General features: G+C 58.7%; 1 protein-coding gene across 2 annotated transcripts in view; it reads left to right on the forward strand.

The window, feature by feature from the left end:
- The first annotated feature begins 8,399 nt into the window (after positions 1–8,399).
- RET (ret proto-oncogene) overlaps positions 8,400–16,327 on the forward strand; it is a 59,415-nt gene continuing 51,487 nt past the window's right edge. Inside the window, exon 1 of one of the 2 annotated variants that reach the window (XM_029245609.1) lies at positions 8,400–8,657. In XM_029245609.1, the coding sequence (XP_029101442.1) occupies positions 8,591–8,657 (67 nt within the window). In that variant the 5' untranslated portion in view covers positions 8,400–8,590. The remainder of the gene's footprint in view (positions 8,658–16,327) is intronic. The other variant, XM_029245608.1, reaches the window with a different exon arrangement.

A 16,327-nucleotide genomic window follows, 5' to 3' on the forward strand; every position in this document is an offset into this window, starting at 1 on the left:
TCAGACATGAATAATTAAGCCCCAAACCTTCAGGATTTTGAGAATGCTGATAAATTACAGATGCAAATGGGTAACCAATCAAACTCCGCACCCCCTGCCCCAGCCAGGGTATCCACCTGGGAAATAAAACGGAGGTCATTCCCTCCTGCCCCCCACACAGGCAAGGTCATGAGAGACCCCAACAATGATATGTAGTTTATGGGCTGCTTTCAGTTTGTGGGCAGCTGCCTCCAAGACAACCGTGAAAAAAACAAAGGTTGTTGTGAATGGGGTTAAGAAATCGGCCGTATCCAAGCGTCTGGATCCTGTAAGGAAATAATTACGAGGCAGGAGCGAAGCTTTAGAAGATCATAGGTGCTCCATTCAAACTCTTCTCATCCATCCCTTAGGCGGACTCCTGATGAGGGTCTTGACAAGTCCCAGGGGCTGAGGGGGTGACTTAGTGGCCTGGGGTGGGGGGCTGGGCGGGGGATAGGGAGGGCCGGCACCCAGGTCCCTGCTCAATCCCAGCCTCTCTGCATCCATCTCCTTGTGCATTCATTCCTAACACAGCCTGGGATAAAATGACCAGGACCAGGAGAGGGGTCTGGGGTGAGGAAAGGGTCTGAGACAGGCCAGGGCTAGCGGGGCGGGAGATGGAGGAGAAGGGTGGAAGGGCTGAATTATCCATAGAAATGGAAAAACTGAGGTCAGGTTTCTCAATTACAGCAGCTGGAGCTGTTGAAAATGTGATTCCAGGTGTCCTCAGAAGGTCTCCCTTAGGTGTCACCTGAGGGGAACGAGGGGACCTCCTTGCAATCAATGTGGAGTCTCGGTGTACTGGTTGATGAGAACATTTCTCCTGCCCCCGGGAGATGTCCTGTCTGGACAACAGCACAGACATGACTGTCCCTTCCCTCCCATCCCCCACTACCCCAGTGCTCATCTCACAGCTGTGCTAGGAAGTGGCCTGCCCGTGCCCTTGAAGCCCGCGCCACCACTAAGTTCACTTGGGCTTCCTCTCAGTTCCATCTGTGTGTTTTCTGCGAGCCAGGTTCTGGATCTCAGTGGGCCCCTCCTTTTCCCGCCTGGTGCCGTGTGCCCCCGACCCACCCACACCCGCTGTGCTGGGAGGACAAGCCCAAGGTCCGTCCACCTCGGCCAGGGGTCCTCCCTACGTGGCCCAGAGCCACAGCACAGATGACCTGGGGTGAGTTCTTCCACGCTGGCCGCATTCAAGGATGGGAGAGCTGGCATCCAGCCCCTGTCTTGGGGGGCAGGGGGAGGGCTAAGCAGCACGCACGGGGTACTAGAAGCAGCCCCACGTGTGGCCACTTGGTGCTCAGGCAAGAGCTGGGCAGAGGGCGGCTGCAGGACCCGGGGCTCCCTGGAGGTCCTGGGACAGAGCCCAGGATGGGCAGGTGGGGGCCTGTCTCTAAGTCGGAAGGGAGAAGCTTCCAGACATGATTGCATCTGACCTTCTCCTTGTGTCTTCTCGCTGGCATAGGGCCTGTGGTGAGCTCAGCTCCTTCGTACTCCTGGGCGTGAGGGATCTTTGTAAAGTTTCCAATCCACAGAAAATTGCCAACCTCCGGAGGCCTCAGGGACCCCCGTCCTCCATACAGAGCCCTCCTCACCCCTGAGGACCAGCCATCAGCCTCCTCTAGGTGGGGGGATTGGGGAGGAGAGGAGTTGCTCTGAGGGAGGAGGGTGCTTCTAAGCTTCTAAATCAGCTTCCCGAGAGACCCCCCCATCCTCCGCCCCCCATGGCCTGGAGCACTGAGGTCTTCAGAACCTCCCAGAACATTCCTCAGTTGAGCCATCCCAGCCCAGAGCCAACCCCCAGGGAACCGGGAGAAAGAGAAGCTTCCCTTGCTGAGGATCTCTGTATCCTTATGTTTAAAGGGCCAGAGGGAAAAGAAGGATTCTGAGCTTTTAAGAGAAAGTCTCTCAACAAAACACTTCCTGATGCTCGTCTGACACTAAAAACCTATTAAAGTCATAAACTTCTCCTGCAGAACACGTCTCAAAAATGTATTTATCTAAAGGGCATCTGTGTTTGGTCTCAAACTCAAACGCTCCAAATGTCAGGCCCCAGATGATTTATTTGGGGTGCCTTGTTCCCTCCTTGTGAGTCGTCTTCCGGCTCCAGCCCCTGCTCCTGTCGCCCCTTCTGCTGATGTTTATAGACCAGACGGGCTCCCATTCACACTGAGAGGGCAGCCCAGAGGAAGAAGGGGCGCAAAGGGGCATGAGTGTGCACACGGGTGGCAAGCACTGATGCTGTCACGGCAGACGGCCACGCCCTTCCCTCCTGCCTCCTGAACATACCTTGTGCCTCTGCCCAGGTTGTCCTCTTGGCCACGAGGGTCATTTCTCACGGCAGGTCACCCGACCGGCACTCTGAGTCCTCAGCAGGTCCCCACGCACAGGGCTAGAGATAAATACAGCACAGTTAAACCAGGAATCAGGACTTCCCTGGTGGTCCAGTGGTTAAGACTCTGTGCTTCCAATGCAGGGGGCATGGGTTCCATCCCTGGTTGCGGAACTAAGATCACGCATGCCTTGCGGCCAAAAAAACAAAAACAAAAAACCAGGACGCACACTGGGCCCCCTTCAGATTGTCTAGACGGAGCATGTGAGCACGGACTGGGGAGAGGGGTACTTTGCAGCCGAGCCTTCTGAATGTTCAATAGGAGCTGAACAACAGAAGGGGCCAGGAGGAGGCAGGAAGAGCTTCCCAGGCAGAAGGAACAGCCGGTGGAGGTCAGTGGCCAGAGAACACGTGGGGAGTCTGGGACCACGGAGGGGCGCTTGGGAGCAGAGGGACAAGGGCCCTGGAGAGGGGTCGGATGCTGAGCTCCCAGCACTAGCGAGCAGGCCCTTGGGTCTCAGGCTGTTGCACAGAGTCCCCTGACAGCCCTTCATCACCGCATCTTAATATGCACGAGCTCATCAGCCCCTTTCCAAAGAGGCCCCTGAGAGCAGGGCCCTGCAGGGCTCACTCTGCCTACAGGAAGCAGGGATTTCAGGAGGCATGGTCAGGCTCGGGGGCCAAGCCTGGAGGGGAACGGAAGATTCCCCAGGGCGAGTGAGAGAGTGTGCCCAGGGGGAACCCCAGCAATGCCACTGTCGTTCTGGGCAGGGGGGTGACTACGGCATCTTCAAACCACCAGGAAACAGAGCGGCAGCTGCTGGATCAGAGAGCCCACTGGGGCTGGCGAATCGGCAGGCTCTGATTTCTCCGCTCTGCCTCCAGTGGGGGAGCTTTGGGCTAGGAGCCTGCCCAGCCCCCAGAAGCCTCCGAGAGAGGCTGGGAAGGTGTTTCTTAGAGCATCAACGCCCAGCAAGCACACTAGCCACATATGACTATTTAATTTTACGTTATTATAAATTCAGTTCCTCGGTCACACCAGCCTGGCCAGTGGCCATCGTGTTGGAGAGCAGAGGGCAGCAAGTTACCACCACTGCAGAACGTTCCACTGCACAGCGCTAGGGGATGAAGGCCTGGCTGGCCGGCTTCTCAGCAAGCAGGGAGGGGCCCCATCCAGGCTGGGTGGGGGGTCTTCAGCAGGGCTGGGAGCCCCCAGCGCACCTAAGCTCAGGTAGCAACCCTAGGGAGGTGCTGGAGAGGAAGCAAGGAGGGCACCCTAGATCTACCTGAGAACAGCGCCCCCTCCCACCTGGGGCAGCTGCAACAGCTGAGCGAGGTCTTCAGGGCACTTCCGGGGTGGGGGTGGGGAGAAGGGGGCAAGTAAGTGCCCTGCTTCTCCTGGGCCTGTCTGCAAGCACAGGGGGCTGGGGGAGCCACCCAGGCTGTGCCCTCACACCCTGGGCCCCCCCCCAAGGGCAGGTGGCTGGCCCCCCTCTCCCCCTCTCCTCCAGCTCACAGCGCACTGCCTCATCGCCCGCAGGCCTGAGATGGATGTGGAAGTTGCACGCTGTGCCTGGAGCTGCAGCCCACACCATCCTGGGCAGGGAGGCTTTGGAAGACATCGTAGGGCGTTAAGTCAACGGACTTCCTATTTGTCAGCACACCAAGAGCACAGCACGTTTTTTCGGCTCCAAAGGACTGCCCAGGTCAGAGTCTTCACTCTGCAGATCCTGCAGGCTGTAACCCTCTCAGAGACCAGAGCTGCATCTTCCAAAGGGGTGAGGTGAGGCTGCTGAGAAGATGCTATCGTGGGGAGACAAAGGACGGCCCCCTGTCCCTGCTGGGGCAACGCAGGGAATTCCAGGGCACGTCCTGTCACCTCCCTGCTCCCTGCAGGCAGCGCTGTCCCCACAGCTCTTTGCCCAAAGTCAGCTCTCCAGGACATCCAGCCCTGATAAACACCCCGCCCCGTGTCTCACCCCATCTGGGGTCACTTCTGACTGTGCTGCATGTGTGCCTTACGTGTTGATGACTGTCCTTAAGAAGCACCCAGATTGTTTAGTTCACTGTACTTTGAAAAGGGTGCCTGGAATACAGTGAGTGCCCAGCAAAAGTTTGTTAAATAAATGAACTTTTCAAGAAGAAGGGCAAATGGGAAATGTGCAGATCGGGTGAAATACAGACCCAAATATGGATTTTTAAGCAAAAACAAGTCTCAGCTTTATCCTAGTGGATCATTTTAGGTTCCATGACTGGGGAGGGGCATCCAGAGCTCCTCCCTGTGGACCCTGGTTGAACACCCCTCCCACAAAGCAGGCTCCCCTGCAGGGCTTCTGGCTCAGACCTCCCCAGCTTTGTGATTCTGCCCTCCCACAGAACATGCTATCTGTCACCAGTTTTGTTTTGGTTTTTTTCACTGTGACCCATAGACCAAATTGAGAAGCATCATCCATCTTACCTGAAGGTTTTGCCATCTCAGTCTTGAAACCGGAGAAGTCGTAAATAGGTTTTGCGATGGTAAAGGGGAAGCTTAATTTTTCATTCACCTCTAGCTAGTAACTGATGGGGAGGTCCTCCTTCGCTCCCAGAAGCAAAAGGGAAAAGAAAGGGCTTCCCAGGGACAGGATAATTTGTCAGAAAGTTATGAGAGAGCACAAGCAGGGCTGTATAGGAAGTGTGTATTGAATGATATGACACACTGGCTTCTAATTGCTGCTGCCTTTCTGATCAATAATACATGTTTTCAAAAAGCCTTCTGTTTGCATTTACACAATGGACTGTAACTACTGCAAAGGATCCATTAAGACCTATTTCAAAAAGTGCATTCGTAAAAACTTGTCTAAATCTGCATTACAAGGCAGATTATGAAACTGCCTTGGGAGATGTTTTTTCCAAAAAGCATTCAGGCCGTATCTGCCAGACTCGCCAATTCAAGCTCCCTGTTATTACCACGCTCACTCGTGAGCCAGGATGGGCCTTCTCTTTGGTGTCCTTGAGGCAAGAGGCGGGCACTGCCAGGCCTGAGGCCCCATCAGGTTCCAGTGGTACCCTCGGGCTGGGGACTCGGTGTGAGCAAGCCCCCAAAAGCCTCAGTGAGGCGTCAGCATGAATCAACCCACTGCTCCTGAATGTGTAAGTATACGCCCAGATAAGTGCTGCTGTGGCAGAGAGGACTCTGGGGCTCCAGGGTTCTCCCTCCTTTCACTGAGAAAGCTGCAGGTCCTATGGGGAGGGCCAGAGACAGGTGTTGGCTCCTACAGGCCGGTCTCACTGGCTGCCATCTCCATACAGGGTGTGATTCGTTACCTATACAAGTGGGGAGCCAGAGCTGAGGGCAGCAGACAGCTTGATGTAGGGACCACCTGCTTTCCGTGTTACCTTAGCAATGTCCACTGACCGCTTTGGCCTCGGCCTCAGCGTCACAGCTGATGGGAATCAATGGTGACAGTGACAGCTCATGCTGATTGCCGGGGACTCACCTGTCTTCAGGCACCTGGGGGGATGGAGCTCTGCCTTCCTGAGGCCCAGAGACGTTGCAAACATGCCGAGGTCACACAGACCACAGACCTAGCCAGGATACAACTCAGAGCACACCTTCAACCTTCACACAATGCCACTGCCCCCAGCCTACCACCCAGACAGCTCCTTGGACTTCAGAGGACCCTGGAAGAAGAGAAAAAAAAAGCTCATTTTCTGGGGAGCCAGAAACTGTGCTGATTCTGTCAATGCTTCATTTGGGTTCAGCCTCACAACACTGCAAGGCAGTTACTATATCGTTATTTACATGTTACAGATGAAGACGCTGAGGCCCCAGTGAGGCAGCTAGCCTGGTTCTTGTGCTGGGGCAAAGGAATGGAGAAGAGATTCTTGCAGAGAATGGGAGGGAAGGAGGGGAATGAGGAGAAGGGGAGAGCAGAGGAAGGAAGGGAGGAAAGGAAGGTGGGGCAGGAAATTCAAAGGAGAAAAACAACTCCATTGGGCGACCCATGGAAGGGTGAGTAGGGCAGAGTTGAGGTCAGGCCTTGTCTGAGTCTCACAGGGGTGTCTCTTACGGATATGCAGGACCCAAGGTCAGCAAGCCAAGCGCTTCACCTCTGCGCTCTCCTGGATCCTCCTCTGGTCAGATCTCTGGGCATGCACACGGGTGAGGATATGCACCCATATCCCTGTACGTGAACACAGGTGTATGCACATGTGGGTACAGGGCTACAACATATGAGGGTACAGGGGTACACATATGAGGCTCCCCAGACCTTTTTCTAAGAAGAGGGCAACGTCCCCACCATAGTGTCAGATGTCCTCTCAAGACCCCCGAGGGTGGTGGAGGAGAGTGGAAGGGCCTGAGGACTGAAGAAGGGACACAGCCTCAAATGGGCCCTTGAGGTGGTCACACGGAGCACAACCAGACATCCAGCCTGACCAGTGTCAGCCAAGGCTTGGCCAGGGTGGTCCCTGGGGGGGCACAGGGGTGGGGCTGGTTGGAAGAATGGGCCAGGCCACCCCTCTTCCTTCTGCATTCTTCTGCCACAGGAACCTGTTGGTAACAAAGAATCTCCCCTCAGGCCCTCCCTTCCCACTCAGGTCCCTTCCCTGTGCACAGGCCTGGATGTGCAGCCTTGGTAGTTGTTACTAGCACCAGAGGTAGGGCCTGTCTACACCCAGGGGAGTCCCCCACGGCCAACTCCAGCCCCATAAATCCAAGGGCTTGGGGCTCGGGGAGCGTGAGGCAGGCAACACAAGGTCTGGTGGCCGCAGGGTGGCTCTCCCGAGCTGGCAGCACTGTGCCCTGGCCTCCAGCCAGCAGGCCGGCTTGGACATCTCGGCCGGCAGAGTCCCCAGCCAGCCTGTCTTGGCAGCTCCTCCTCATGCCTGCGAGGGTGACTTCACTTTGACTTCATATCTGCAGAGTGATGTGCAGAGAGCCCTTATTCAGCCCTGAGCTCAGCCAGGCAAGAGGGCGGGGCTCTGTGCACAGCCATAAGAAGAGACATTGAAATAGGGGCACCCCAGGCGTAGGTACCCTGGACCCTCCCACCCCAAGGCCCCTTAGGCTTGCATTCCTCTGTGCCTAGGTGAGGGCCAGACCACAAAAGGCAGCTAGCGGGTGGGAGTAGAACAATGGACTTTTCCCACAGAGGCCTAGAGCTCACCTCCAACCTCCAGGACCCCCCGTGTTGGGGACCCAGAGTCTTCCCTTTTGAGTACTGGATGTGTTTATGGACATCATTTCTTGGGGCAAAAATTAAATTCTTTGGGGCTCCAGTTCCTCCTCGCTACTTGCTCTGCTAACCAGTCAGCCCCCCATCCTAAGAATTCTTCTGTTTGGTTGGGGAGAGGGAGTACCTACCCTCCAAGCACCCCATTAAAGCCAGCTTCAGAGTCAGTTTCCTGGTTTCATTGGTTGGACCAGTCCTAAAGAGGTGGGTTCACAAACTAACCCTAGGACACCCCTAGAGCGACCGCGGACATTGGAAGCCACAGGCCAGGCTCACCCCTGGCGTGCGCAGAAAGCGCCCAGGTTCCCCTTCCCCCACCCGGGCTCTTCCCCTCCTCCCGCCTCCGGCCCCAAGAGAGGCCGCGCTCCCACCGCGCCTCCCCCCTCCGAGAAATGGCTGAGGATGCGCACCGCGCCCGGAGCCTGGAGGCGGGGCGCCTGCCTAGTCTCCACGTCCACTCGGGCGCACCCCCGCATCCCCGTGGTTTCCCTGCCCTCTCTGGGCGGCGGGGAAGGTCGAAGCGCACAGACTGAGAGCGGGCGCATAGAGTGAGGAAGAGTGGCTGTGCGTGCGGAGGTGCGCGGATTGGGGCTGCGGCTGGCGGGCCGGTACCCCGGGTCCCGCACCTCGCCCCTACTCGCGCCCCGCCCGGCCCGCACCGCGCGTCCGGCACTGGTCTCCTAAACCGCGCCCCGCGGGAACCGCACCAGGCATCGCCTGGGCGGGTACCTAGTGCCCCGCCCTTACTCCCGCGCCCCGCCCGCACCCGGGCCCCGCCCGCCCCGCCCCCTCACCGCCCCGCCCCGCCCCGCCTCGCCTCAGGCCCCGCGACCGGAGCCCGGCGCGCAGCTGCGGAGAGTACCGTGGAGTCCGCGCCCCGACGCTTTGCGCCCGCAGTGTTCGTCTCGTCCGCCGCGTCCCGGCCGGGCATGGGGCAGCCCGGCTGAGCGCCACACCCCGCCGCCGAGACCCCCAGCCCAAGCCACCGTCCCTCTCGCCGCGGCTCCAGCGTGCACCGGCGATGGAGAAGGCGACGGCCGGCACCGTGGGGCTGCGGTTGCTGCTGCTGCTGCCGCTGCTCGGCGAAGGTGAGTCCTGCCGGGGACTGGTGCCCGCAGCGGCCGAGGCGAAGTTGGCACCGCGCGCCGAGCGGCTGAGTGGACGCATTCGGAAACGCCTTTCTGTTTGCGGCGGGCAGCGGGCTGCGCAGTTGCCGGCCGCCCGGGCTCGGCTGCGAGCGGGGTGGTGTGGTGGGCAGGGCGCCTCGGGCCCCGCGCACTGGGCGGGTCTCGGGCTGGAGCCGGACTCGGGTCGGAGCGGCACGCAGGCCGGGTGGCCGGGGTCGGTGCCCAGGGCCCTTGTCGCAGCCGCGCTCCCCAGCCTGGTGGCGCCTCGCACCACAGCAGCGTCTTGGAGCGAACCGAACGGAGCTTGTAGCCGTTTCGGTGCAGGTGGGGGAGGGCGGGTGAGGTAGCCCTAGAAAGTCTGCGACTTAGGCGGGGAGGAGTTGTGTTTCTGTCAAAGATTGCTCCGTCCTCGTTTCCTTGTCGCTCTACACGTCGGTGCATTCTTCCTCCAACTCTGATACCCTGGCTAGCCGCGGGATGCGGAGGGGATCTACTGTTTTGAAAAATGGTTGCTTTTCCCTTGTGCGTTTTTGCCGCTCTAATCCTTAAAAATTCCACAAGGCTGTGGTTTCTAGGGAGGCTGCCCTCGAGGGCCCGCTCGGACTGGCCTAGCGCAGCCGGCTGAGGACCCGCCGTGGCTCCACTCCCACGCGCGGCTTCCGAGTCCCGCGCTGATGCCAGGCGGGGACACCTGAAGGCGCGGCCTTTGGGACCATTTGACGGCCCTGGGCCGACCTGTACCAAGCGCTTTTGACCATCCTGCAGTGAAGTAGGGCTGTGTGCCGCCAACATCGGTGCTGGGAGGATTAGATGTGGCCTTGCAAAGGCTGGTCACTGCCTCCACCCCCACAACCCTGACGGGATGAGTGAACCCCAAGGCCGTCGAATCTTTGCCCGCCCCCCCTGCCCACACACCACGAATTTTAGTTTCTCTCGAACTGTCCTTGACTTCCTCTTCTTCAGTACTCAGTATGCACCAAGTTTCCCTCTGAGAGAGGAGCTCCGGCCACCCTCCCCCTCTGCTTACAAAGGGCTTTCTCTCCCTGTGGCCTTTGGGAACAGAAGAGGTGGTGGTCCCCTGCGTCTGGCCCTGGGTCCCGCGCAGACTCTGGGTTCCCAGGCCTGCCCAAGGCTTCATTTATGTGACTGCATCTTGAGCCCAAGAGGCAGATACTGAAGCTAGAACGGACCCCCAGCCCATCATAGGGAAGGCAGGGGAGAAACCCTTTCTTTGACCTGGGGAAGGATGGGGGAAAGCATCGGGAGTCTGGGGGTCCAGTGCTGTGAGGGGAAAACAGGCAGGAGGAGGCTGCAGGCAGGGCAGAAGTAAACACAAGGTGTTTAGAAGACCTCTTGTAACTCGGGGTTGCAACTTTGTAGTTGTGGGCGGGTGATCAGGTGTGAGCCTGAAGCCAGGGCGTGCCGGGCAGCCTCAGAAGCTTGTGGAGGATTTCCTGTGCCTGTCCCACGCTTAGCCAGGGGTCCCAGCTGAGGCCGTGGGGTGCTGGAGTTGGCGGGTAGGGGTGCGAGGGCAGCCTGCGACACTTGGCGGGAATGCAGGTGGCTTCTCCACAGCCTGGACGCATGGAGTTGGGTGGTCAGAGAAAGGCTCTCCAATCCAGGGAAAGCAAGTCCCCTGCCTCGCCCACCCTCCCATGGGATGAGCAAGAAACCACGATTGGTGGCACTGGGGGTTGAGAGGTGGCCCCGCGATACCCAAGAGGAGACAACGGGCCCGTGGAGAGGCCTGCGGGCACCCTCTACCCGGAGTAGCAGTGCTGGAGCTGTTGAGCCTGGCTCTCAGTGAGCTGCTGCAGACCGCCACCAGTGAGCTGGGCCGCCGCTCCCACCCAGACTCGACCAGGCTGGGAGCAGCTCGGCCCCGGGGCGCCCTCTCGTGGACGCAGCCCTCCTGTGGCCAGGCCTGTTGCCTGGGGGATGGGCCGGGCCTCCAGAGGAGGAAAGCCTTCCCGTGCTGGCCCAGACACCTCCCCGAGACGGGAAGCTCTCTTCTGTGCTGGGGGACTGACGAGAAGGGGGTAGGGAGGCAACCAGATGAAGAGGCAGCGGCCGGGGAAGGGAAGCACTGCCCCAGGGCTGGTAGGGGTGGGCTCGAGGGCCTAGGGATGCTCAGAGCAAGGTCCTGGGGCATAAACAGACCCTCACGGTGTGCCCCCCTCCTCGTGTACACACTCTCATTGTGTGTGAATGCACACACCTTCAGAAAAAGGTGCCAACCCAGACACAGACTCCCAGAGCAAGACAGGACTCCTCACCCACACGCTGGTATCCGTGTGAGTGCACGCACGGCCCCCCCCAACACACCCTTGAATCCACGCTCACACACTCACACTCACTCTTGGTCATCACTAAGACACACTCCTGCCCTTTCTCAAGGATATGTGATTATGAGGGCTGTGGACACACACACACTCACGCAGCGTGGCTTGGCCCTTCCCACTCCACCCTCCCCCAGGGAACCCAGCCCCTCTCTCTGCCACTCACACACACTGGGACCCCCACATGTGTCCCCCCACAGGGACACCTGCCCCTCCCTGCTCATACTCAGGAGCACAGCCCATCAACCCTGGGTATCCTGGAACCAGAGCTAAAGAACTTCCATCTAAAAGTTGTTCTTAGAAGTTTCTGGCCTTTTGCTGCTCCAGCACAGGTACAGGCATCCCCGTGGCATGGATGAAGAAACTGAGCCCCAGCTTCTGGGGATCCCCCTGAATGTCTCAGGCTGACCCGTCACCCATCACCATCTCCCTGACCTCCAGCTGCTCCTCACCAGGCCTCACATCGCTCATCTTTCTGGCCTGGCTTCTTGGGTCCCTTTTTGCTCAGCACCTCTAGCCACAAGGAAAGACCTGCCCTCTCTGCGTGCACACCCTCTGGGCCTCTCACTCCCAGGTACTGAAGAAAGGAAAGCTGGCCGCGACTTAGCAGCCCCCTCTCCAGGCTGCTGGGCCCACCCCTCTGCTGTTGGACCTGGGTTTGCCACTTTTGCCTGGACCGGCAGGTGCCAGAGCAGCCCCTCAGCCAGGAGGGCTGCTCTGCTCACTTCTTTCTCTCCCTTTCAGCCCCTTCCCTCTTTGGCCAGAGATGAGTGCTGTCCTGCTCCACCAGGCTTGCCTGGGCCCAGCCTTCTCTCTCTTCCGCCCTAGCCCACTAAGCCACTCTGGCCTCTGGGAGCTGCCTGTGGCCCACACTGGCTGTCCTGGGCCCTAGCAGAGTCCAGCCTACTCAGGGACCAAGGGGCTGGGTCAGCTGGTGGGCTTCTCAGGGTGGGGTCTGTGAGCAGAAAGCAAATGGGGAAGTTTATTGAGACCACTGCAAAATTGCCTTTATTCTGCAGAATTGCTTTAGGGACAGCTAAGTAAATCACTGTTTCCTTGGTGGTGAGAAGAAAATGGGATGCATTCACCTAATGGGGAGCTAATGGCCTTTCAGCCAGGGGAGGAGAAAACTTATTTAAAATTATGGTATCTCTTAAACTGGAGCATGGGGTGCCAAGGGGAAGGGAGGGCCAGGAAGCTGCTGCTTCCCCTGAGGCCTTCCCACCTTTGTGACTTGAGAGAGGACTCCTGCATCCCCTGGTCTTCACTGGATGAGGCTGATGCCAGCAGTAGCCACCCCCAGGGGGCTCATGGCCTGCCGGTCCCGTCCTGAGCACTGCCTGTCTGCTAGCTCACTGTATCCTCCCGAAACCCTGAGGGATGTAGCCTTATTTTCCCATTTCACAGGTAAGGAAACTGAGGCTCCCGCAGCCTGTGAACTTGAATCCATGGAGAGGACTTTGTGTCTCCCCGCTCGGGTCCTCTGGGCCCCTTCTCTGGGCCAGTGGCGGTGGGGACCAGGAGGGGTCCTGGGAGAGGAAGGTGGCCCTGAGCCCACTCACCCACTGGTGACCCTCCTGCTCGGGGCTCCAGGGGCCCTGGGGACAGCCTGGCCCAGGTCTGGGAGGGAAGTGTGCCACTGTGCTTCAGCACCTGAGTCAGGAGCCCCTCTGGGTCTGGCTGATGCTCAGGTGGGACCGCTGCTTTAGCTGATGTCTGGGAGTCCTGCAGGTCTGGGAACTGCCACCAGCTGGGGTCTGGTCATAGCCAGCCTCAGGGGAGGGGCGTGTGTCCTCTGGTGTGGCAGGAAGAGAGGCCTCTGTGCTGGTGGTGTAGGCTGGGTGTGTGGCCCCTGCACCCACCCTCTGCCTGGGGACCCAGAACCCGACAGACGCTACTGTGCTGAGGAGGGGCTGGACTTCAGGGCACATGGGTACAACTGTGTCTCCTTGTCCAAGAAAGGGCCCTCCTGCCCGGGGCTCCAGGACAGACTGGGAGAAGAAAGTGCCCAACTGGGAAAAAGGCAGAGCTGGAGAAGTGCCCCCCCAAACAGTAGTGATGCCTTCTGTCCTACAGAAGTGGCTGCATTTCGGCTGTGGAACCCCTCCCCCTTCCCGTGGGTGTAGGAGGGGACGCTTCCTTGTATGGGTGCAGTGTTCAGGCTCAAGCTCCCGTGTCTTTTCCTCCTTCTCGTTTTTTCTTCCTTCTCCTCGTTTTTTTCTTCTTCCTTCTCATTTCTGCAGTTGTTTTTCTGAGTAACTCAACAGTAACAGTAACAGTAATAGTGATGGGCCCACAAACACTCCCCGAGGGACCACCTGCCGCCTGGGGAGCTTCTCCGGGGCTAGGGATGCACTCCGGGAGACAACGGAAGGTCCCTTTGACCTCAGAGCTGTCTCCCTGTAGGGAGAGATGGGCAGTAAAGGAGGCCCTAAGTAGCCACTTATCTCAAATGTATGGGTGTGATTTCAGACTGAGATACACGGCAGGAGGCCAGCTGAGGGTTAGGGTGGGAGGGGATGGTGGGCAGCCAGGCGGGGAAGTGGCCCTCCTGGCCCTGGGCCACAGGGGTGTGATGGCAGCGGGGGGTCATCTTTTGCCCTCCCCCCCCCATTTGCCTCCCCTGGGTTTTCAAGGGCCCATCTTCCGCGCTTTCTGGGTGGGGGTCCTTAACCCCTGGAAGGCTGGGGCATTGGTATGGCTCAGAGAGACCAGGCCCAGGATGTCCCTCTGAGGGCCGTGACCTGGGTGGCCTGGGGAGGGCGCTCCTGGGGGGCTTGAAGGGGTAGGAAGGCTCAGGCCTCCAGAACCCACACGGCTGTCCTCTCCCTGCCTCAGAGCAGCAGAGAGTTGCGGCGTGTTTAGGGGTTCAGGGGAGGCTGTAACTCCTGAGACAGGGCTCCATCGCACCTCAGAGGACCTCAGAGGATGGGGCCCTCTTCGGGCTGCAGCTCCAGGACACCTGGGAGCCCCTGTGGACGGGACCCTCGTCCTGCCCTCCTCCCCCTGCCTGGTCCTCCCACAGTCCACCTTCCCTGAGCTCTGGGGCCAGGTGACGCCTGGGCTTCATCAAGCTCTGGCCTCACAGCTATGTAATTGTGGGAGCACCTGGGACCCGCTTCTGTCCCTGAGGCTGGGGATGTAAAGCCAGTGACCCTCTGAGCTGTCCACTGGGCAAGGTGGGGGGCGGTGAGAGCAGCAGTGAGGTGCCACTGTTCCCTTAGCTCCTCCCCCACTGGAGCTGACACCCCCAAGAAAGCATGGTTGTTGGCGCATTGACGCCAATGGGACCTTGGGGGGGGCAGTTCAGGCGCCACCTGGGCCCTCAAGGAGAGCAGGTGGCCGGGCCCGAGCAAACACCTCTGTTTGCTTTCGCCTTGTGAGTGGCTCCACAGAGTGTAGCAGCCAGGGCACCTCTGCAGAAAGGTCACCTGTGCACCTGCACAGGCTTGTGCCCACCTGGTGGTCCAGCTGGTGCAGGCTCTCCATGACATCAGCGATGCCTGGTGGGCTCTGGCAGGCAGGGACCAGCTCTGGGACCTGCTCAGGGGAGATGCCCGTGGGGGCCCCAGCCCCCCTCCCAGATTCGGGTACCGGCGGTCGCACCTTATCGCAGTCTTAAGACTTCGCTCTTCTGACATGGGCTGCTACTGTCTGGGTTCCGCAGGGCCCTGGGCTCCAGAGAAGTGCCTGAGGGGCAGCGTGGCCGGGAGAGGGAGGCAAAGCTCCGAGCTCTGCCCTGAGCACTGGCCCTGACCTGCGCTCTGATTGGAGAAAGGGTTCTGCTACTAAAACAATCAGAAAGCCCCTGGCAAGACAGTGGATGTCAAAACTGGTTGCAGTCCCCCCCTCCCATGTGGCTATGGGATTGCCAGAAAATTCCGAGGGTTCTCACTCTTAACAAAAAGGGGAAAAGGAACAATGTAAGTTCCTAAACTTTAACTAACAGCCTGGAAAATGCTTGGGAAGATGTGCACTCTGTGTGCCAGGACCTGAGAGCGGGGTGAATGGGGGGTGACCTGGGGGCACACAGAGCGATGGTGGGAGTCCGAGTGGAGGGAAGGAGTTTACTCAGTTTCTTACTCAAACTTTCCTGCCTCTGAAACAGCCAAAGACACAGACAAAGTGAAGTGGTGGGAGACCCAGAAGCTGGGGGCAGCTTCTGGGTGGGCTTTCTCCTTGCCTGCTCCCCCATCCTGCCCTTCCAGCATTGCCTGTGGGCCGTCCACTGCTGTCTGTTCTCGTCTTTCTGGGAAGGAGAAAGGATGGAGTCGAGAAGCAGGGCTCTGTTCCAGCCGCCACTTAGCCATGAAGTGGGCGCAGCACCCGCTGCCTCCTTGCCTGTGGAAGCAGGGTTAACACGCACTTAGCTCTGTGAGCACTAGCTTTGCCACTGGGAGGGGTTGAGCCTTGTCAGACGGGCACCTGCAGGTGGTCTCTGTAGGAGACTCATCCAGCAGGACCACACACGTGACTCCACAGAGCCTCGTAAAGTCTCCACTGTGGACCCTCTCAAATCTTTGCTTCTGCAGCCTCCCACCCACCTGTATCTGTGAGCAGGAGAGACTGTGTACTTGGGGGGTGACAGAAACCCCCAGTCTCAGCGTCTCAACACAGTCCGTTTGTCTCCTGTTCGTGGTGTCCCACCCCCCTGCCCCTGTCAGCCGCTCCACACCTGGCCGTGTGCACGGGGAGGGGCACCGAGCCCTGAGGAGCCAGGCCTGGAGGGGCCTGGGGCACTTTGCCCATGTCCACGGGCTGGTCTGTCACAGGGTCCTTCTCTCTGCAAGGGAGGCTGGCGCCCAGAACATAACATAAAATTAACTGTCCTCAAGTGAATAATTCGGTGGCATTCAGTACATTCACAGTGTTGCATAGGCATCAGCCCTGTGTGGTTTCAGAACATTTTCATCACCCCCAAAAGGAAACCCCATACCCGGTAGGCAGTGTTGCCTAGTCCCCCCACCCCAACCCCTGGCAACTGCCACTCTGCGTCTGTCTCTGTGGACTTGTCCATTTTGGATATTTAGTATAAATTGACCTTTGTGTTAGACTCCTTTTACTTAGTTTGACGTTTTCAAGGTGCATCCACATTGTAGTATGTATCAGTGCTTCATTCCTTTTAAGGCTGAGCAATATCCCATTGCGTGCATGTATCACATTTATTTATTCATTCATCTCTTGGTGGACGTTTGGGTTGTTTACACCTTTTGGCTCTTGTGAATAGTGCTGCTGTGAGCATTTATGTGCAAATATCTGTTTGAGTCCCTGTTTTCAGTTCTCTTAGGTGTA

This window comes from Monodon monoceros, unplaced genomic scaffold (genome assembly GCF_005190385.1).
Source record: "Monodon monoceros isolate NGI ecotype Baffin Bay Population unplaced genomic scaffold, NGI_Narwhal_1 Super_Scaffold_4, whole genome shotgun sequence".
Lineage (NCBI taxonomy): Eukaryota > Metazoa > Chordata > Mammalia > Artiodactyla > Monodontidae > Monodon > Monodon monoceros.